Here is a 24,744-nt window from a genome sequence, read left to right on the forward strand (position 1 = left end):
CTTCGAAAATTCGTATAAAAATACCAGTTTTTCAAATCCCATTGTAGTTTTAGGCTACAGTCAATATTAACAAAGTCATTCAAATTGTTTATAAGCCAAAAATGACTCTTTCTTAGTAAAATATTTTCTGAGTGATAAAAATGACTTTTTAATGATTTTTTTAAACGCCTTGAAAATATCACTATTCTTCTTTCATACTGTTTTCACAGAATTGCCATATCATTATAATTTTCTGAACAATAACATTGTGAAAAAAATCTCTTTGCGATAAACAAATTGAATAAAATTTAAACTAATTGACGAATCGCCTTAAAATTATTTGTGCATTGTGTGGACTGTTCGACTCAACTTTTCGTGCAATATTAGATTCATTTTCGCAAAAGTTATAACAAATTTTTTATTTCCGAAATTTTAGTTTTATTTTGCATCAAATCCGAAGCAACAAATGATCGGACCAAAATTCAAAAAGCGCTATTTTAAACCTTAGCTCATCTACTAAAAGAAAAAATTTATAAAACAAAATAAATGGGAAAATCCCCATAGCTGGTTGTATGCCATAATTAAAAAATCATACAGAAGTAAAAACTTCGTTTGTATAATTGTATAAAAAAAAATTTAAAGCACTCATGGGAGTGCCGACTGAAGTGAAAACTTCTTATAGTATCTAAATTACAAGATCAATGCTTTTTCCCCGTCCAAAAAGAAGTGCTATACCATACCTATATTATATAAGCGTTGCGTACGTTATATGCTATTTATGTATACATATACATAATATATATACGTATATAATTATATATACATATATATAATATATATACGTACGAAATTTAGGTCGTCGAAGCAATGACGGTCACGATGACGGTCGCTAATTTAATACTTTTTCCCCATCGAAAAAGTGCAAAACGTCCCTAAAGCAGTTTTCACTTCAAAAATTAGTTCGTCGAAGCAATGACGGTCGCGATGACGGTCGCTAATTTAATACTTTTTCCCCATCTAAAAAGTGCACAACGTTTCTACAGAAGTTTTCACTTCAAAAATTTATTTCGCCGAAGCAATGACAGTCGCTAATTCAAAAATTTTTCCCCATTTAAAAAGGGCAAAACGTCCCTAAAACAGTTTTCACTTCAAAACATTATTTCGTCGAAGCAATGACGGTCGCGATGACGGTCGCTAATTCAATACTTTTTCTCCGCCTAAAAAGTACACAAACTTCCTAAAGAAGTTTTCACTTCAAAAATGTATTTCGTCGAAGCAATGACGGTCGGGATGCCGGTCGCTAATTCAATACTTTTTCCCCATCTAAAAAGTGCACAACGTTTCTACAGAAGTTTTCAGTTCAAAAATTTATTTTGCCGAAGCGATGACAGTCGCTAATTCAAAAATTTTTCCCCATTTAAAAAGGGCAAAACGTCTCTAAGAATGTTTTCACTTCAAAACATTATTTCGTCGAAGCAATGACGGTCGCGATGACGGTCGCTAATTCAATACTTTTTCTCCGCCTAAAAAGTACACAAACTTCCTAAAGAAGTTTTCACTTCAAAAATGTATTTCGTCGAAGCAATGACGGTCGGGATGCCGGTCGCTAATTCAATACTTTTTCCCCATCTAAAAAGTGCACAACGTTTCTACAGAAGTTTTCAGTTCAAAAATTTATTTTGCCGAAGCGATGACAGTCGCTAATTCAAAAATTTTTCCCCATTTAAAAAGGGCAAAACGTCTCTAAGAATGTTTTCACTTCAAAACATTATTTCGTCGAAGCAATGACGCTCGCAATGACGGTCGCTAATTCAATACTTTTTCCCCATCTAAAAAGTGCACAACGTCCCTAAAGAAGTTTTCACTTCAATAATATTACTATTATTATACGTATATTATAATAATATACGTACAAAATTTATTTCGTCGAAGCGATGACGGTCACGATGACATGACGGTCGCGAAATCAATCATTTTTCCCCATTCCAAAATAGATTTTACATTTATTTTAAATTTAAATATTTCTACACAATTTATATATACATACACATAATAATTATACGTACAAAATTTATTTCGCCGAAGAGATGACGGTCGCGATGACGGTCGCGAAATAAATCCTTTTCCCCATCCTAAAATAGCTTTTACATTTATTTTAAATTTAAATACCTACTTATATACAATTTATATAAACCTACACATAATATACCTATATATTATGTACAAAATTTATTTCGCCGAAGCGATGACTGTCGCGATGATGGTCGCGAAATCAATCCTTTTTCCGTATCCTAAAATAGATTTTGCATTTATTTTAAATTTAAATACCTCCACACAATTTATATATACATGCACATAATATATAACATAAGCGACGACGGTCGCAATGACGGTCGCGATGACGGTCGCGATGACGGTCGCGAATTCAATGCTTTTTCCCCTATCCAAAAATCGCACAACGTCCCTAAAGAAGTTTTCACTTCAAAAAGTTTTATTATAAAACATTAAAAGTCATCCAAAAGGATTTGCAAAACGTTTTCAATCTGGATCAGATCATCATCAGTGCATTCTGCTTAGTACATGAAACTAGCAACTTTTTGAAATAGGTTACATCGAGAATTATGGTTTACATAATAATTATATGATATTCCATAATTCCCATAATTCTCGATGTAACCTATTTCAAAAAGTTGCTAGTTCCTTGTACTAAGCAGAACGCACTGAGGATGATCTGATCCAGTTTGAAAACGTTTTGCAAATCCTTTTGGATGACTTTTAATGTTTTTTAATAAAACTTTTTTATACCATTATACAAACGAAGTTTTTACTTCTGTATGAATTTTTAAAAAATTTATAAATAAGATATTTAGTTACCCTATTTTTACCTGTAGCGATTTAAACGAAAAAACTCCCATTTTTGACCCTTATTTCTTAATAACTAAATTTCTCGTCCAAACTGTGATGGACATTTTTGTATTTATAATGTATTAGGTATCATCATCATCATCAGCCCATAGTCGTCCACTGCTGAACATAGGCCTCCTCGCAAAACTTCCATTCAGATCTATCCTGCGCTGCTGCAATCCAGTTGGTACAAATCCTCTTTATGTCGTCAGTCCATCTTGTGGGTGGTCTTCCCGGGTTTCGTCTATCCGCTCTCGGTATCCATTCCAAGATTTTTTTGGTCCACCTATCATCTCTCATTCTAGCGACGTGTCCTGCCCACTTCCATTTAATTTTGGCTATGTGTTTTATTATATCTTCTACACCACTTCTTCTACGAATTTCTTCGTTTCTTACCCTATATCTTAACGTTATGCCCAACAATGATCTTTCCATTCTACGTTGCGTCACTTGTAGTTTTCGTGCAGATGTCCTTGTTAGGGTAGTGTCTCTGCGCCATATGTAAGAACAGGCAGGACACATTGATTAAAGGCTCTTCTTTTTAAGCTGATAGGTATATCACCTTTAAAAATATCACGTAGTCTTCCATATGCTGCCCATCCCAGAGTTATTCTTCTTATCAGCTCAGCAGTTTGATTGTCTCTGCTAATTTTTACCGTATGTCCAAGGTATATATAGCTGTCAACAACTTCAATTTCGACATCTTCTACCTTTAAAGGATGGCTCGGAACTAAATTCGTCATCATTTTGGTCTTTTGGTAATTAATATTTAGACCTACTTTACGTGCTGTATCGCGGAGTTCATTCAACATATCATTGGCAGTTTTTAGGTCATCTGAAATCAGAACAATATCATCTGCGAATCGTAGATGACTGAGCATCTCACCATCGATATGTATTCCTTTATTTTCCCATTCCAGTGATTTCAAAGCATGTTCAAGTACAGTAATGAACAACTTAGGCGACATAGTATCTCCCTGTCGAATACCTCTCCTGATATATATCTTATTGGTAGGACCGTGAAGATTTATAGTTGTTGTAGCATTTCTGTATATATTTTCTATAATATTGGTGTACCTATGATCAATTCGACACTCTACCAATGCCTTAAGTAGTGCGGGTAATTCGATAGTATCAAACGCTTTATGGAAGTCTATAAACGTTAGAACTAGAGGTCTATTGTCTTCAATTGATTTTTCAATCAAGACTTTGATGCACTGTAGGTGGTCATTTGTACCGTAGTTGGGGCGAAAACCAGCCTGTTCTTTTGGTTGGTACAGCTCAAATTTTGCTTCCAATCGATTGGTTATTATTCTGGTGTACAGTTTGTATAAATGGTTGAGTAGAGAAATTGGCCTGTAATTCTCTAGGTTCATGTTGTTACCCTTTTTATGCATAAGAATTGTAATTGAGTTATTCCAAGCTATAGGAATTTTTTGACTATACAAGCAGAGATTGAAGAGGTCTTGTATTTTTTTCAGAAGAGAAGTTCCGCCAAGTTTTATAGCTTCTGTAACTATTCCATCGTCTCCCGGAGCCTTGTTGTTTTTCATTTTTTGGAGTGCATATTGTATCTCATTTTGAGTAATTTCTGGAATATCCTCAGATCCCTGGTTTTGTACCTTGTGTCTATTTTCTGGATTTATGACATTGTTAACTTGGTTTGTGTATAATATAGTGTAGAACTCTTCGACTATTCCTAGTATTTTCTGTCTGTCTGTTGTTATCTCACCATTTTTATCCCTAAGCTGGAAAATTTCTTTTCTACTTGTCGTCATTTTTCGTCTCATTACCTTCATGCTCCGGTTTTGCTCTATAGTCTGTACTATTTTTTCATGTTTAAATTTCGTAATATCTCTTCTCACAGCTTTCGATATGTCTTTATTGAGTGCCCTAATGGTTTGTGGATCAATGTCCTTTTCACTTTTTAACTGTCTTCTTTCTGTTATTTTGTGTTGTGTTCCTAAAGTGATCTTTTCATCTCGTTTGGTCTTTGGGCAAAAACGTGCTTGTGCCAGTTTAAGCGTATCAACTATTGGTTTGTTCAACTCATCGACATCGTTTGATATTATGGTGTGATCAAGAGTGTTATTAATGTAGTCTCCAAATGCTGTTTCGTCTTGTGGGCGTGTCCAGTGAAAGTATTTCTTTTTTAATATATGGCTTCTATCTAAATGAGTTGGTACCTCAATGGTAGCTCTAACCATCCTATGGTCAGTGTTTGTCGAGAATCTATTAAGAACGGTTAAAAGGTATATAGTACCCAAAAAACCCATTTGCAACCTAGCTGCTAAAGTGTCCCGAACATGGTATATTTTTGCCTTATTTCCCTGGTGTATCATGCTTAAATGGATGAGTGGAGTGACATAAAATGATACAATAATTGAAGATATGTCTAGTGTATCATGTATAATAGTGTATTACCGAAAATCTGTCTAATTGATGCCAGAATGAAATTGATTTGCGAGAGATTGAAATAGTTAGGGCATGTTCAATGTCCACACACACTCAACACAAGGATTTACTGACCTACAAATAGCTGGGAGGAATAGGAGAGAAAGACCAAGAAAACTTGAGTGGATATTCCTAGTCAGGATAAGTCAGTAAAAGGGATTGCTAATGATAATATGAACCTTGGTTGAATGGAACAGAACAAATATAGTTCTTGAGGAAAAAGAGAAGAGGCCTAGCAAGATAAAGATTTGAAAACTACTGGAATTATGCGCTGTAAAGGAAAATATATTGCCAAATAGCGAAATACCATGAGTATATGTTTTAAAAATACAGAAACCGTAGAGAAAATAAATAAATACATATAAAGTAAATAATATCATCATTAACTTATATATTACTTTAGTTTAAATGTTAACAGTTCATGTTTATGGATTTATTTTTATTTTCCAGAGGCCTTAAAAGGAATGGAAAAAGTAGCCGAACATATTAATGAAATGCAAAGGATACACGAAGAGTACGGTGCTATCTTTGACCACTTATTTAGGCAGCACCAAAAATCTTGTAAACAAGTAAGTTTCTTCTTTTTTAATCAAGTGAGATTTTAATTGATATGTTAACTGATTAACATTTTGCTCATTTTCGGTCGTTTTATTATGATCTGTTTCTGAAGGATGCCTCTCTCGGATTTAATTTTAAAAATGCTTCTATATAAAAGATATACAATATACACTCAACCAAACTTATATGGAATCATCTGATTTTTTTATTATTTTAAGCGATTTAATGCTAAATTAAATTTTCTTTCATCGCATCTTTCAGGGACCTAACTACAGTTTGTAGAACCCAATCAACATCCTGCGAGCTATTAAATTTGGTTGGATGAAAATTAAAGGATTTTTTTAACATTGGATATACAAATTGAGTCAATACTGGCAATCTTAAAGTTTGTATATTTTTTAATAGTTGTTACACAATCATTGGGCAACCTGTTTCGAGGCTTACAATTTCTGCCTCATTTTAGGCCCAGTACATAAAGTCTTCACAATTACAAACTACAAGCTAAAAATCACAAAAAGACATGATTGTACATATATTGTTGTAGAATTGTTTTTTTTTTGTAAAGAAATTCAGAGAAAATTAAATTAATATCAACGACCATAAAATGATAGTTTTTCATCACCCTGTATTTTCATCACCAAAATTGTTTAGAATTTAATTTTGCTATTAAGCAAGTGTTTCGGGAAAAAGTGAAACGACTAATAAGTGATTCGACGAAATGCATGGGACATGAACAAACATTTCGGTGATTAGAAAGTGGACGTCGTTGACGAAAACAAAGACGGCTTTAAGATCTTTCCGGACAGGTTTTTAATGTGGTGTACAATTGTATGAGGTTTTAGATGTTAAAGTAGAAAGTAGGAAATAACTAATTATGATATCTCTTGAAAAATTACCAATTGGAAAAGTTCTGTGGAAAAATATTTGTTTCAGAAGAAATGGGTACGAATAGTTTTGAGAGAGGCGTGTTTTTGATAGAGTGGGAAAGATGAGGTAGAAGAGAGAAGAAATTAGGGGTCATAATTTAACGAGAGACGAGAGGTCACTGTGTAATTAACATCGGTGGAAGGCAGTCCAGTTTTTTATTTTAAAAGTTTGGTAATCAGTGTAGAGTGTGTGTAGTCGGCCTTTGCGAGCAGAATCAAGTGGAAACCAAATTGTCGACCGGTTGAAGAGTCAATTTTCCTGGTCCGAGGGAGCTTCTTTTGTTTTGTCTAGAACGAGTAGCTGATTAATATCTTTTTGCATAAGATATCGAACAAGGAAAACTGAGTAACAGAATTCGAGCAAATCCTGTATGATTTTTGGAAGCAGTCGTGACGAGAGGGACTTTTTCGCAACATCCAGAGAGTACGTGTTTGGGAGAATCAAGGACGGCGCAATCCAGAGAACGAGGCAGTGAAGAAACAAAAAGGTCAATCAAATTATTTGTCGGAATGGAGAAAATTTGTTTATATCAAACCCATATTTGTTTATTTGTTTATTGAACTTTTTTTACGCAGTTAGTCATTTAAAATTTAAGAAATCAAGTCAAAAGATAAAAAGTAAATTTTATTAAATTTAGTATGAGTAAATAATAAATTAATTAAATAATTTTTTTGTCAAAACAAGGAGATATCAGAGTTAGAGTTTAATTGATTAAGTAATAGATTGTTGCAACAAAGTTTAAATTTAATATTTTTTGAATCACATGTACACGGCTTATTTGACAAAAACAATCGATTACATTTATATGATATTGAGTGTTTTCAATTTCCCTGTTTCCACCCTGGAAGAAGTAATCAATCAGAAATATTAGAAGCCACAGATCACAGGTATTGTATCCAATACAAAATGAGCCCTGAGAATAAAATTGATTGGAAAATTTAATTTGAATTTAGTTTTTGTTTTACATAGGCAGTAAATAAAATAATTGAATAATTAATTAAAGTAAGAATTTGCTAATCAATCTAATTAAATAGATATAATAGAGCATAACACTATATAAAAACAACTATGTCTTGATTTAAATTAAAATACATACAATAAAGCAAAACAACTTCAGAGTATTGAACTTAGTAGTCTATAGAGTGTATACTGAGACATTTTGCCATTGGGAGTGACCAGTCTGATGAGAATTGCTTGGTATATAATATAATATATACTACCATCAATCCTTAAGTAGTTAAGGGCCGATGGAGTCTTGACAATATGGTATATGATCAAAATACACATAAAGTTTTTAGTAGTAGGTATGTACTTACATATCAGTGACGGAAACTGTTCTACAGCTAAAGATATTCATGGAAGTCACCAGCCCCATCAAAACAGCGGACTAGTGCAGTAGCTCTTAATATCTACATTATTTGTTATATTGTGAAATCTAGATTTGTTTTTTAATTCGTGTGTTCTCAGATGATGTTTGTTTTTTACAGTTAACAGTTGTTTTTTGTCCTAGTTTTTTTTTGCAGTTGTTTTTATTTTTAATGTTTATAATAGTGTAAAAAAAACATTTAAAAATGGGACATCACTCACAAAATTCACATGCACACATTTTAAAAAATTTTTAAAAAATTTAAAAATTTTATATTTTTACCGATCATAATTCCTCCCCAGAACATCACTCTTCCTCTTTTATATTTATGACCAAAACTGGCAGTTTCCGTTCTTGCTTGTCTTCCTCGCTCTCTAAGTACACGAATTCATTAATCATCTGATTTTACATATTATCCTACTTTCGTTTGAAAATAGCACACTTTTCCAATTTCCAATGTTTCAGTTTTGGTGTTGAAGAAAATAAATTTACGTGATCAATAGAGAGCGGAATATATGCAAAGTGCATATATATATATATATATATATATATATATATATATATATATATATATATATATATATATATATATATATATATATATATATATATATATATATATATTGCATATTTTCAGACAACAAACACAACATGGCTTATTTAAGCTAAACGCGATTTATTTTGCATATTTTAAAAATAAATTATATAAAAGTTTAAAATTTTCCTCTCTTAGTTGGAATTTTATAACTTCGATATGAACGAGTTCGTTATTTATCTATCTATCGCTCATTATTATCTATCTGGACTTTCCCATTACTACCTGAATTTAACATTTATGGGTGTTCCCAGAAAAATATTATTTTATTAGCGTAGCAAGTCGTAGGTACCTACCTGCTTTTAAGGGTCTAATAATTATTTTGTCAATTTCCGGCCAACATTTGTTTAAAGTAAACGTTGTATCGTATTTAGTGTTTTTGAAGTGATTGGTATATATTAAATTTAAATATGTCTACCATTCAAAAAAGTGCTTGGATAAAGTGTTTTCCCGAGTTAAAGCTAAGTGAAGACAAAGTATTTTGCAAGGCCTGTTCCAAAATCGTTAGTTACATTCTCTTTCACATTTCATTTTTTAAATAAGGAACTGACAAACAAAAGCATCATGTCCCACAAAAGAAATTTTTCTGGGAAGAGTGTTTTTATTCGACAAATTCGCTTTTACTTCTATAAAGACGGACATAGAGAGAAGCATCAAAATACAAAAATCCATCAAATTTCAGACAATTCCGCTTTTGTTCTTCAGCTTAAGTAACGTACTTTGTTCTTTAAGTAACGTACAAATTGCTAAAGAACTTATGTTCATAAAAGTTAATTTTAGTTTTTTACCAGATCTAATAAAGTCATTAGAACAAAGGAATTTACAATTAAGTGATTCGGTTAATCTTGTTAACACTTTTTCTGCTCATTGTCAAAAAATTCCCGGAAATACAGGGATTACAATTAGAAATAAATTAAAAAATGTTTTAGAAAAAAATGAGGGCTTTGATTGTTTGAGGAAAGTTGTGAGTATTTTTGAAGGAAACTTTTCTGAAGATCTTACGACTTAATATATTGTTTTATTTTTGAGTATTTTTAATATATTATGCATTTGCATATTTAGACAAATTTAGAAAAAATACCTGCATATTTATAGTAAAAGTAATGCATATATATGCGCATATTTTGGTAATGTTGTGTTGCATATATTCCGCTCTCTAGTGATCAATATTTTACTGCCGGGTTAACGAGGGATCCCGTAACTTCCCCCTGCTATAGAGTCCTTGGACACGGCAACTCGTCCTCCTTATCGTTTTAACTAAACTATTTACACTTGTAGCTTCCAAAAGCTGAAGGTTTCAAATACATAGTGATTCCATATAAGTTTTGTTGAGTGTATCTTTTGGTACATATCAGAATATCATACAAAATAATACTTTTTATTTTGCAGACGATAGACCTCAGTCCAGGTGACCTTTTATATTATGGAGGAGTAGAGTGGCTTAATATTTCAGATTTCTTAGGAAAAATTAAAAAAGGATTGGAATTGCACGCCATGTGTTTTGTTTTTAAGACTGCCGTTGTATTCCTTTGTAAAGAGCGACTAAGACAAAAGAAAAAACTTATGGTAAGTATACAATTAAACGTAAAGATATGGTGATTCATTGTTAAGAACTAATTGTAAAACTGGACACGCGCCAACTCGTAACTCTTAATGACAAACTTTTTCAAATCAAAATGTACACCGGCCAATTCGTAACTTTTTTACTACCTGACTCTCCCAACTCGCAACTTTATACAGGTGAATTCGAAACCATTGTTTAATTCTAATACCACAGGTAGATAGGTTAAAAGGTAAGAAATAAATTTGAACAGTAACGGATTAAGCCAACACGGGGCATATAGCATATTATGTAAGCGAATGGTTCTTGGTTTGCTTAAAACATGTTGTGTATTATATGTACCTATAAAAAAATAACAAAAATGAAATTCTCTTAATAAAATAATTGAAACAATATGATATATGTATATACCAGGGCGGATCTGTAAAAAAACGTCTATTTGCGGATGTGCGAGGTGGCATTCGGATTTTTGCCGTTAGTTAGGTGACAACTTCAATAATAATAATTGACTTATGCTCCTTCTTATGCAAATATGCCCGGAACATTAATAAAAAAATTAAAATATTTAAAAATTTCGAAAAACATTGATTTTTCTATTTTCTTTACTTATAACTTTAAAACGATTCATTTTGGAGCAAAGTCGTAGGGAAATAAAATAAAGATAATTGAATTTTGTATGATATACGACTAGTTAAAAATGTCTTTAATTATTACTTTTTCTGTAAAATAGCAATAAATACAAAATAAGGGGGCAAAATAAGCCTCTTTTTTTCAGTGTTTTTTAACAACTTTTTTTGCACTTAGAACCTTCGTAATTCGCATAGAAAATCCTTATAACATACTTAAATCGCCTTACATCGTCCACCAAATTTCATTAAAATCGACCTGATAGATTTTGCATAATAATTTTGCAATCTAAATTTTTTTAAAAAAGTTCAAATTTTTGAAAAAAAAGTAGACCATTTAGAAGTTTGCTCATTTTTTCACATATAAAGAGACTCTCTACCTATCTAATACACTTTACAGAATTAAAATCGGATTATCTAAGCGGCCTGAGCACTGTTTTAAAGTTATAAACAATTTTTTGGCTTATAAACAAATACAGTGAGGACGTTTGAGTTGAAATAAATTCATGTTCTGGAGAATGGGCGTCTCTGGAGATAAATCCCGAAATAGGTCGATTTTTATTTTTAAGTTCTAATTTTTTGGTATACATATCATAATAGTGGCGTCATCCATCTGGGCGCGATGACGCAATCGATGATTTTTTTTAAATGAGAATAGAGGCCGTGTGTGTAGCTCATTCGAAAGGCTATTCAATTTTGTATTCACTAATATAAACATTAACATAATTATTTATACAGGGTGCCCAAAAAAAATTTTTGGAATTAATTTAATTAACACAAAATAGCTATTTGTATAACAAGGGAGGAAAGTGCTACTTTTCCTCCCGAGAATGAAGTTTACTGCCCGACGCGTAGCGGAGGGCAGTAATCATTCAAGGGAGGAAAAGGCACTTTACTCCCATGTTATACATATGGTTTTTCCACCTTCCTCAAATTAATAACAAGTCATTTTTCATTTTTACTTAATTTATTTATGTAACTAAACCAACAAAATTTATTAAAACAAACTAACAAGTAGGTACAATATAACTATCAACTGTCAAATTAAGTCAAATTATTAATGTAAACATTGTTAAATGAAAATAACAATTTACTGTTTTTTACCATTCTGCAAAATACAGAGTGTTTTATAAATAAACGTTAAAATGTATACTTACGTAATAGAAAATAGATATTGTACAGGGCGTCAATAAGTTATATTTCATGAATGAAATACCATGACGTCACCTTTACTTTTCCTCCCTAGGGAGGAAAAGTACAACTTTGCTCCCCACAATCAGATCCGGAAAAGTTTACTTTCGGTAGAGGTAGGTGGAAATAGTTATTTTCCTAACTAGTGCGGAAAGTGATACTTTCGCGCACGAGACTGCCGTTGACCCGAACGACGCGATAGCGGAGTTCGGGCAAGCAGTCGAGTGCGGGGAAGACACTTTACGCATGAGTTAGGAACAATATTTTTTCTAGGGCCGTGCGTTTGGAAAAAAGCCACACAAAATAGAGTTATATCAATTTTTGTTTATAAGTGAAAATACACAAATTAATTATTTGACAAGGTTGACGACGATTCAAAACCATTGTAATTGTCTACTGATCTGACTTTTAAATATTATGTCAAATTAATTTTATTTCTAAGAGCTCTAAAATTCTATATTAATTTTAGAGATCGAGTGCAATTTGTTGCGATTATTTCATGAATAAAGCTGTTCAAAATCAAAATTTGATTGTAATTTATTTATGTAAGTACAAATTAGTACAATTAAACACACAGTTGTTATAAATATGAAAGTAATCACTTTTATAATTTTTACAACATTTGTCATTAATGTCACTGAATGTATTTTTTCGTAGCAATAAGATCATCTGACGTAATATGCTTGACGATGTGCAATTATCAAAAAAGTTATCCGTTTAATTTAGATTTCTGTAGCTTTCTATTGGTCAGAATCTCCTATGAATGAAATAATCAGCAGTAATTGCACAAGAGCTCTGAAATTATTGAATTTTTCCCGAGTGACACTTTGACAGTTTTAATTTATGTCAAAGTGTCACGAGAGCAAAACTTCTATATTAATTTCAGAGAGCAATAAAAAAATTTTATTGTAATTTATTTATGTAAGTACCATTAAACACACAGTTTTTATAAATATTTGACGATTGAAAGTCATCACTTTTATAATTTTTAAAACATTAATTGTCATTAATGTCACTGAATGTATTTTTTCGTAGCAACGAAGGGCATCTGACGTAATATACTTAACGACAGGAGATTATAAAAATTATCGATTTAATTCAGATTGCTGTAGCTTTCTATTGGTCAGAATCTCCTATGAATGAAATAATCAGTAGTAATTGCACAAGAGCTCTAAAATTATTGAATTTTTTCCGAGTGATACTTTGACAGTTTTAATTTCACGAGCCGAAGGCGAGTGAAATTATTTCGAAGTGTCACGAGGGCAAAAATTCTTTATTAATTTTAGAGATCGAGTGCAATTTATTGTGATTATTTCATAAATAAAACTGTTCAAAACCAAAATTTTATTGTAATTTATTTATGTAAGTACAAATTACAATTAAACACACAGTTATTATAAGTATTTGACGGTTGAAAGTCATCATTTTTATAATTTTTAAAACATTAATTGTCATTAATGTCACTGAATGTATTTTTTTCATAGCAACGAAGGGCATCTGACGTAATATACTTGACGACGGGAAATTATCAAAAATTATCGGTTTAATTTATATTTCTGTAGCTTTCTATTGGTCAGAATCTCCTATGAAAGAAATAATCGAGCTAATTTCATTAAAACATGAACACAATAACATAAATTTGAAATACATTAGTAAATAATATCTAAACATTAGTTTATTGCATGTATTATAATATATTACAATGTCATATTACAAGGTATTTTACTTTCCCTCACGCCATGCTGGAAAATTTACATTCACGCACGCCGTGCGGGAAAGTGCAACTTTCGGAAACGAAATACGTGCGTGAAAGTGCCTCTTTTAGCATGGCCGTAGAAAAAAGAATGTAGGTAATCTATTTAATGCAAAATACATTTTACTGCAGTCAGAAAACAGAAAAAAATGTGAATTTGAAAAATAAACATTGCTTTTCGCTTAAATTAAATGTTAAAACTGCTAAGAGGCTGGTGGGTGGCAACTAATATTGAAATAAGTGAAAAACAATAGTTGTTTATCAAATAAAATATTTTTTTCTGCTTTAGGACAACAGTAAAATGTATTTAGAATTAAATAAATTATATACCTACATTCTTCTTTTGTCTCAATTTAATTAAAAAAAAATATTTCGACTTTCTCATGTAACTCATCCAAGAGACAATGCACATAAATGATGAATAACTTTTACACCACCTTCAAAGAGGGTAATTTATACAAGCACATACCTGAAATACCAGTATTAGTTTATCAACATCGTTAGTAACTACTTAGAAAAGAAAGTTACAAATTTACCGGTACTTGATGGGTTACCGAAAAATTACCTGCACGGCAGGGTTACCAGTTGGCCTGTAATTAGGACGGGGGATTAAAATAGTTACGAATTCACCGGGACCCGTAAAACTGTGAACTGTTGGGAAATTCCAAAATTCCAGTGGTGTCGTTATTTTATGATTATTTTTTTACAATTGAATTATTTTATTAGAAATTTAGTATATCATTATGTCTCTGTACATTCCTTTGTCATCTTGTGAATTTCGCAATTACCCGAGTCTTTCCTTACTATTATGGGAATATTTGTATTATATACATGACTTCCTATGGTTAAAGCTTTTACCTGAAACAATCCCGAATAATTGAAAAAATAATTCATATCATCTAAAAACTGTTATCATACTTATCAACATATTACATGTTCATTGATTATTGAAAATTAAATTATCTTGTAATCTTTAATATTTAATATAAAAATGGACATAACCAGTGGTTTAAGTACGGGACGTCCATGTTATACGCTCTGAGCTTCGTTGGTGTCGCTCCTAGCGGTTACTAATTCAACTTTTATCGGTAATTTTTAAATTTATTATTTCATTGTTATCGCTTAATATTTACAACGCAAAAAAGTAATTAAATTGTAATCGATTTTTTTAAGATTTTTCTAATCATTTTGACGTTCTATTGATAAAATATCAATTTCTTACTTCGGATACGTTGACAATAATCGTGTAGATGGCGCTAAGATTATAATAGATTATTTATAATTAGATATTACGGAACATTAAAAAATCTTAAATTCAGTATTTAAAACGTAAGTATATTTAACGTAAAAATATATACCACAGCTTTGACCAACTAATATTGTTTATAATTAATGTTTTTAATTTTAATTTTAAATTAATCACTTTCGACATTTATGTCAAATTTCCAGTAAACGTTTACAAACTTGTCACTACTGGCGTTCGCGAATTTGTAAATATCCCCTCTACGTACGAGCTCACAGCGTATAGACTCTTCTCACGAGAGGAAAAAAATATATCAACGCATGAAAGGCAAAACTCCCTAACCGACAAGATTTGGTAAAACGACATATATATATCATTCGACTCGCCATAAAAATCCGCGTCGATTGGTCTGGGTCTCGTAGCGCTGCGTTGAGATTTGTTGTCGCTTAGGAAGTACGTGAATCTTAAGTATTCTCACGTTTTCAACTGACTAAGCAACAAAAAAGTCCTAATTTTCTATATATCGGTTGGTTGGACAGTTTGAGTTATAAAAAAAAACGAATAGTAATTTGTTCCTGTCTTAAAATTATATTAACCGTTAACTTAGATAAATTTACTGAAAGTAAAATCATATGCACCAAGCAGTACGGTATTTTTTCCTGTTCTAGATTTTGCTATCATAGTCGCTTACCGATTTTTATACAAACAGAAATATCATCCAAACGTGTCCTTATACATTTGTTCCTAAAAATGTATTTGACATCATTTGTGCTTAGACATTTTTGCTTGTTGCGAAATAGGTATAAAAAAGAGCTTAGATAATTTGACATAAAAAAAACGATACCGACTTGATGTCGCTTAGATAATTTTACCTGACTAATTAGTTTGGAACCAAATGTCGCTTAAATAGTTTTACTTGCCTTAATGTTGTGCCAAACGTGTCGCTTAGATAATTTTATTTGAATTTCAAAACGAATAATAGGCGCTTAGGAGGCGCAACCATGTTTTGAATGTCGGTTATGCATAGCATACTGCATACTGCTTTCGTATTATACTAGTAAGAGGACTAACTCACAATCATAAACTTATATCGAGAAACAATCCTGACGAAGGTGAAAATTTGGCACAGCCCTCAAATAGCATGGATTTAAATACACCACACATTGATATAGTCCTAGTCCTAAAAGTAACTGAGATGAATAAAGAACAATCAAATAATACAAATATTGTTGAAAAGAAAAAAAACTGTTCGTAAATGCAAAAGAGACATGAAATACATCGATTACATGTCTGATCAAGAAGATTTTTCAACTTTTTACGGCGATAATGAGGATTCATACGACTGGTTGCCAGTACAAAGTGCAAGCGACGAGGAAACAAATGATGCAGAGTCAACGGGTAAAACAAGAAAAAAGAAAGAATTTCAGAAGAATAAAACCAACAACGAATGGATCGGGCATAGAAGAAGAAACTGTAGGTGACGCTGGATTCACGGAAAGAAAAAATAATGAAAGAAATGGAAGATCTAAGAAGAAGAGAGCTGGGGAAGAATATACAATTAATAAGGGAGTGACAGTACCAGCCAAGAAATTTCTCCCGAATCCATGTCAAGGAAAAAAATGTGGCAATAACTGTGGATCTATCCCAGAAGAAAGAAGAGAAAGCATATTTAACCATTTCTGGAAACTGGATACAACTCGACGACGAAATTGGTTGGTATCATTGGCGCAAAGAGTAGGTGTGAAGCGCAAGCGCAGTGAGTCTGAAAAACGCAACTGTACTATAAAATATTTTATAAATGAAGGAGAAGGTAAGAGAAATGTGTGCTTACAGTTCTTAGCAACCACTATGAATGTTTCAGATAAAACTATTTATAGTATTGTTAAAAATGCAGAGTGGGGATGTGCCAAGGAAAACATGAGAGGAAAGATGGAGCCGTCAAATAAAACCAAACAAACTACTCTGGATGCCGTTATAAACTTTATAAAAAGTTTGCCTGCTTTACCATCGCACTATGGCCGCCAAGATTCCAGTAAAGTTTATTTACCAGAAGAATTCAAGACCATACCAACTCTTTACGGAATTTATAAAAATAATGTCATTTATTAAGGTATGGATATTGTGAGTGAGAGAATTTTTCGCAAAATATTTCATGAGCAGTTTAACGTCGGCTTTCATGTACCAAAGAAAGATAAGTGCAAGAAATGCCTTGTGTTTGAAAAAACCACTGATCCTGACAAACTGAAAGAAAAAGAACAGCATGAGAAAGAAAAAGAAGAAAGTTACGCCCGTTTCAAAAGTCACAAAAAGATCCACAAAGATGATTCTTTTACATTATGCGTCAGCTTTGATCTTCAAAAGGTCTTGAATACGCCATATTCACCTTTAATTCTATTATACTATAGTAGAAAACTGGCTGTTTATAACCTGTTTCTACGAGAATGGCACTCGTAAAGTATTCTGTTATTATTGGGACGAATCTAATGGTAAACGAGGTGCAAATGAAGTAGCAACAATTTTGCATAAATACATTAAATCTGTTGATGCCAGAGGAGATGTTAAACGATGGCTGTTATACTGCGATTGTTGTCCAGGGCAAAACCGGAACCGCACTGTTATGGGTATGATTCACTAAACTTTGCAGGAATGTAATAATCTTGAAACAATTCAGTTGAATTTCCTACTAACTGGGCACACTTATATGCCAGTAGATACGTCTCACGCCATCATTGAAAATAACCTTAAACATACAACTGTTTATGCACCTTCCCAATGGTTCACCATTTTCTCAACTGCTAGAAAGAATCCATCGCCATTTAATGTTGACCGAATATCTTATGATCAATTTAAAAAATGGGATAACATTGGAGACAAATATTTCAAAGGAAATCTTACTGGCAAAATAAGTAAAGTCCGGATTGCAACTTTTAAGAAAGACGAACACATTAGGTGACAAACCTCACGTAATATAAATAATACCGTTAATAGGTAAATATACAAGGTATACTTACATTTAATTAATATTAATAACTAATTATAAAATTATACTAGGTAAATATACCTTGTATATTTATCTATTAACGATTTTATTTATATCATTTTAAAGTGCGCATGCGTTTTGCTGCTAATTGGCACCCGCGAACGCACTTATTGTTTCTATAAAAACATCTATGAATTCTGTTGTCAAATTATTCGATGTTGAAGTCCAGCCTAAGACTAGGGTCTCACTTATGTCCTGCTATAGATCACTACTGCCCATTTCCAAAAAGAAATATCACGATCTTCAGAAACTTTGTACTCACCAAGTAATTCCAGCTTGTTTTCATCATAAATATTTGAACATTCCACGGGATGCGAATATGAAAGATGTGTTACCAGAATCAGACGTAGAAGATCCTGATTACGATTTTTCATTTATTTTTGCTGCAGTTTTGGTTTGATATTATGCTATTAATATTAGTATTACGAGTATATTATAATTTGTGGTTGCTTTCACTTTGATGTTATAAGGTATAAGAAGTCAAAGTGTTAATAAGGCTGGTTAATAACAAGTATACGGTCGGCTTGTGTAACATTTCCTAAATAAATTTATGGGTAAATGCATTAAAATGCAATTATTGTTTCTCCGTCATCTGTTTGGATTAGAAAAAGATGCAATGACATTATTCAATGCGTTTAGGCATAAATTGATTGAGGAAGCGTTACGCAAGCCCCCCAAGTAGCATATTTTTTTAATAAGTTTAATTATTTGAGGTTCCAGTATTACAGTCTTGACCAAATACGATTTAAAGTTGATTTTTTAACTATTATTTGTTTTGTTTGTTTGCTATCATTTGTTATATGTTTGAGATTGAATTATAGAATTCCTTACAAATTGTCTTACATAGGATATTACTCTAAGTACACTTGGTTAATTTTGCATTTATTGTGTTCTTTACCAATTATTTTTCCAATAGTTAGAGTTTTGGATCTTAACCATAGTTAAGTGTTAATGAAACAGTACACACGAACATAATATTATGTATGAGTTTTTAAAGAAACTTTTTTAACTCTGATGAGACTTGTGATGTTAAACTGTGCACTGTGCCTTATGTGGAGTAATAATAATTAATAATAATATGTTGAGATCTCTTTCTTGTTTAAGCAAATTCTTGATGTTACTTACTTATGTTATTTAACAATTATTTAGAAGACTTTTTTTTATTCGTACCCAGTGTTTATTATAAAAACCAAATTTGTTTAAGTTCTTCATTTTTAATTCAAAAAATACTGCAATACAATAAAAATATTGATTAAAAACAAAAATCGTTTTATTTGTTAAACTCACTCCGTTCAAAAATGTCGGATAGAGTTGCAAATATTACTTTATAATAAGTAATTAGATTATTTTTCTTGAAAGACCTGACTAAAATTTAATTATTTAGTTTTTTTTTCCTATTTTTCAAAGATATTTTTTCGTTATTAATACATTTTTACCTATTTGCATATACAATAGCTTAAGTATGTAACTGAATATACTTGAAAGTTTTTTTGTAGGCTCAGGCGCATAGATAGTTGTACCTGTTATTTTTTTGGGGTAATCTTTTACTAACCAACTCTAAATGGTAAACTTGAAGTGTTAAGTAAAAATATTACTTCTTAGATAAAAGCCCACAATATTATAATGCATAAACTGTAACAAGTATTTATCTATGATGAAAAGTAAATATTTTATAAGAATTTTTCAATAAAAAAAATTTTTGATCAGCTCTCCTGCACATTTGTATAGATGTCGGTTAGGAAGGATTGCCTTTCATGCGTTGATATGGAAGTTATATGATGGACTAAAAGAAACACTACTTTCAACAGAAGCTGTTAATCGCTGTTCTCTTTTAACAGTAGTATCAATGTTGAACGTATTGTGGCCGAGAATAAACTAAAAAATGGTTTAAAACTTCCATCTACAAATCAATGCAGACGAAAACCTAGGTATTACGTTGGATGAAGCCCAAAAAATATCCTCCACAGAACCAGTGGCGTAACTAACGCCAATGCAACCAATGCGGTGCATTGGGGCGCGTAAAAAACTGATATTCTAGAAATATTTTAGCAAAAAAAATATGTTGAAGCAAAACTCCCTGTAGCTTCCCGAAAAAACAAAATGTAAAAAAATATTCGTGGTGTTTTATTCCGTTGGCACAATAACAGACGGGCGACTGTGGCCGGGCACTCTGTGGATCCACAAAAATAGTTTCCGATGATTGACCGTGGGTTCTTATGTGGCGTGGACGTTGCATCACAGACGAGAAACTGTGGCCGGTCACAAATACCCCTAGTTGGTGGTATAGAAAATATCTTATATTTCAATAATAACTTTGAAATTTCATGTTTCAGGGTCTCTATTAGTCCCAATTACTGCAGCAGTGGAGCTATGTTTTTATTTTCACGGTGCAAGTAGATGGCGCATAAATCGTTTAATTTTAGAAATTTTTTTATGAAAATTATTTTACATATACTTCTTTTTATATTAAATTCTAATGAAAATTTTCAAAACAATTAGTACAGCTCTTTTTATTTTAGAAATTAACAAAAAGTATGTGAATTTCGTAGTTTTACACTAGGATAGCCTCTTAATTTTACTTTCAATTAATTTTTTTAATAATAATGTTTTTTAATAATTAACTTTAAAATTACTGTTATATTTGTTTGATTAATCTTTCTCTGATTTTGAATTTTGCATATAGTGGTATTTTTAAAAATACGGTGCATATATGTATAATAGATTTTCAAAACGAATTGCGCATGTTTCTTGGAATGAATAAAATACCGCAACTGGAATATTCCAAATGAAAGAAGCTTAAGAAGAAACCAGGCCGATTCTGTATATTCTGCGGTATACAAGCGGATACAAAGAATTTTAGACCTGTCTCTCTTTTGTGTCACCTTTACAAGGCATTTGAAAGAATGATACTGAACCGGATCGCTGAATATGTGGAGACTAAAATTATTCCAGAACAAGCAGGATTCAGACCCGGAAAGTGCTGCTGCATCAAATTCTTAATCTCACCCAACATATTGAAGATGGTTTTGAATGAAAAGAAATAACAGGAATAGCGTTCATAGACCTAACTGCCGCCTATGACACAGTTAACCATCAACGGCTACTCGCAAAACTCTACGAAACTACAAAGGATTTCCGACTAACAAGGTTAGTGAAATGTCTCCTCCAGAATAGACGCTTCTACGTAACGCTCCAGTCCAAGAACAGTCGGTGGAGGGTCCAAAAAACGGGCTACCACAGGGAAGTGTCCTCGCGCCTATTCTATACAACATATATACCAACGACCAACCCATACACCAACAAACAAGGCAATTTAGTTACGCTGATGATACAGCTGTGGCAGCTCAGGGAAGAACTTTCAATGAAGTCGAAGTGAAACTGACAGATCCCCTGGGAGACTTAGCTCTATACTACGATAAAAACCATCTGAAACCCAATCCCACAGAAATTCAGGTATGTGCTTTCCACCTTAGAAACAAGCATGCCCGAAGGCCGCTGGAGGTGGAATGGCGTGGTCAGATGCTGGAACACAGCGAAACGCCAAAATACCTTGGCGTCCGTCTGGATAGAATTTTGTCTTACCGATACCACTGTCAAGATGTCAAGAAGAAAGTAAGTGCCAAAAATAATATTATCCGCAAGCTAACTAATACAAAATGGGGAACACAACCACACACTCTCCGCACTTCTGCCTTGGCATTATGTTTTTCGGCCGTGGAGTTTGGAGCACCAGTATGGGCAAACTCTGCTCACCCAAAGAACGTCGACGTGGCTCTAAATGATACGGTTCGTATAATAGCGGGTTGCCTGAAACCTGAAACATAGCTGGGATTGCTCCAGCACCTATCAGGAGGAAGGTCATGTCAGAGGTAGAACGAAAAAAGCAGGAGACGGACCGAAGACACCCCTTATATGACCACCAAACTCAGCCAAGCAGACTATGATCTCGGAAAATGTTCCTGAAAAGATCAAGCGTCAGCTATCTCGACACATTTTCCTTCCTCAGAGGAAATGGCTGCTGGACACAATTTACCGTATCCGACTTGGAAAGCGCTAAACAGACTAAGAACCGGCGTTTCACGTTGTGCTAGTAACCTGAAAATATGGGGATACCAGGAGGACGATACCTGCGACTGTGGCGCGGTTCAGACCAGCCGGCATCTACTATCATACACAGAGATGAGAGAGACCTGCACAGAAGAAGACTTAATTATAACAAATGACAGGGCCATCTGTGTGGCCAACCATTGGAAATGCAGAATTTAAAGTTGTTGGTGTTCCGGACACGGAAAGTAAGTAATCCTGCATATTTGCCTGATTTTGCTGATTGAATATGGCTTGTACAATGTCGTGTGTAGTGAAATAGTATCCCCTGGAAGTACGGAGAAATGTCGTTTGTTAGTTTCGTTGGAGGTTGGCGGAAGGGGGGGAGAATAAGTCTGGGAATAGGGGCGCACGAGAAATACTTGCATTGGGGCGCAGGTCAGACTAGTTACGCCACTGCACAGAACACTATTTTTCTTTGAAAATGGGGCTCGAACTCTTAAATATATATTAAGTAAAATAGGCAACCTCTATAATTTTACCAAAATGTTAAGAAAGCTACAAAGGATTGCGAGGTGATAAAGAACATCAAAACCAGAAAGCTGGAATATTTGGGCAACATTACTAGAGGTACGAAATATGAGATATTAAGGCTCATAATGCAGGGCAAAATTAAGGGGAAGATATCCATAGGTAGAAGAAGAATAGAAGCCGCCAATAAGGTACGGAGAGCTGTGATGATAGCTAACCTCCGATAGGAGAAAGAACTACAAGAAGAAGAAGACTAATACTAAGCGAAGACTATCATGTAGACATGAACTCCATATACTTCGAGAATATTCTCCAGCGTGGAGATAGTAACTCTGTCATAGTATTGGATAATGCATCTGATCACAACCGCATTGTTGAATGCATTCTAACGATGATCGATAGAAAATCCGTCATACAAAATTGGTTAGGAGAAAAATGTATTTCAGTTACAGAGAATATGGTTAAACAGAACTAATTACAATAATCAAGGAGCATCGTGGTAGATATCGTCAATGTACGGAGAGCCATCAGAATATGAACCGATATTATTTTGATTTTCTTATTAGGGGAGTGCAATTAGAACGAAAATATGCTTTTTTTCGGAAAAATTCAAACAAGCTTATATTTTTCTAAAACTTTTTTTGTTAGTTTATATACTTGTTAAAGTAAAAATTTCTACTCGCAGATTTGGCCGCTAATTGTTTATTAATTGTTTAAGAGGATCGGTACGTATTTTCGGCTGCAATTCTATTCAAATGGGGATTCATTTTTTTCGAATCCTGAGAAAACTAATAAGTATTTTTGAAAATTTTAAACGCAGAATGAAAGATTACGTTATTAGCGAGGGCCGAAAGTCCCTGAGAACTTCTGTAATGTTTATTTTAATAAGTTACAGGGGTAAAAAACTAAGGGAAATTGTTGTGTGATTTTTAATTTCAAAGATCTCATTCGAAAGAAACTTTTTATATATTTTAAGGGACTTTCGACCCTCGATAATAATTTAGTCTTTCATTTTGTGTTTAAATTTTTTAAAAATATTTATTAGTTTTTTCAGGATTCGAAAAAAATGGACCCCATGTCCGTGGAAATCGAACATTCGCTATCTTTGTTATACAACGCACTCATTCGAATATAATGTTATGACAAGACTCAAGACAGTGACAAGTAGAGATGTGTCCGACCCGCTATTTTGATATAGCAGTTCATTCGGCTACTGCTTTTTAACGCTTTTACGATGATAATAAAATCAATCAAAGAGTTGTTTATTAAATAGTATTGATAGTGTATTTGAAAAATAATAATTGATTTAAGGCGTACAATTAATAAAAAGTTATTTATTGTTTATATATTATTTATGAAAAATCCAAGTATTTCAAGTCATTAACGTTCAAATAAAAATATTATTTTATAAGAGTTTGTTCCGATAGTAACTGTAAATAGCTACGAGTTTAGCTATAAAGTAAAGTGCCCATGGTGGCATAAAATGTAGTAAATGCTAATGCTTCAAGTACGTACTACTGCATTTTTGAAGATTTCACTACACTTAAAAAGCATTTGCTTTTCTCCGTAGTATTTGCTACTATTTACCAGCCTACATAGAAGAATGTACTACGCTTTTGAAGTATGTGCTTGTTTAGTAGTATTTTGCTTCAGTTTAAGTAAAGTTGATGGGTGGACGTCTTCGGCGTAGGTATTTTTTTGTTACAATATGGCAGCATTTATGAATGTGTGTCATAGAAAAATTTACAAACTAAGAAGAAGATTCTTAATTTTTTGGGTCATTCTTTTATTAAATAAAATTTAATAATTGTGAAGAAGATTAACAAATAACAATTGTTCATTTTTCTATTCTTCGCCTATTTCTATTTCTATTTCTATTTCTTTGCTTTTCAGTAACAGATTTCTTGTAACAACGTTCCATATTTTGACTTACGTAAATAAAGAAATAAATAAAGTCTTTATAAATTAACTG

At 32.6% G+C, this 24,744-nt stretch overlaps 1 protein-coding gene across 2 annotated transcripts in view; it reads left to right on the plus strand.

The window, feature by feature from the left end:
• Window positions 1-24,744, plus strand: part of LOC114326465 (protein still life, isoforms C/SIF type 2) — a 684,303-nt gene that overhangs the window by 610,026 nt on the left and 49,533 nt on the right. For both annotated transcript variants that reach the window (XM_050656785.1, XM_028274852.2), the window contains 2 exons: window positions 5,788-5,906; window positions 10,173-10,349. In XM_050656785.1, coding sequence (XP_050512742.1) covers window positions 5,788-5,906; window positions 10,173-10,349 — 296 coding nt within the window. The remainder of the gene's footprint in view (window positions 1-5,787; window positions 5,907-10,172; window positions 10,350-24,744) is intronic.

The sequence above is a fragment of the Diabrotica virgifera genome, chromosome 7 (assembly GCF_917563875.1).
Source record: "Diabrotica virgifera virgifera chromosome 7, PGI_DIABVI_V3a".
Lineage (NCBI taxonomy): Eukaryota > Metazoa > Arthropoda > Insecta > Coleoptera > Chrysomelidae > Diabrotica > Diabrotica virgifera.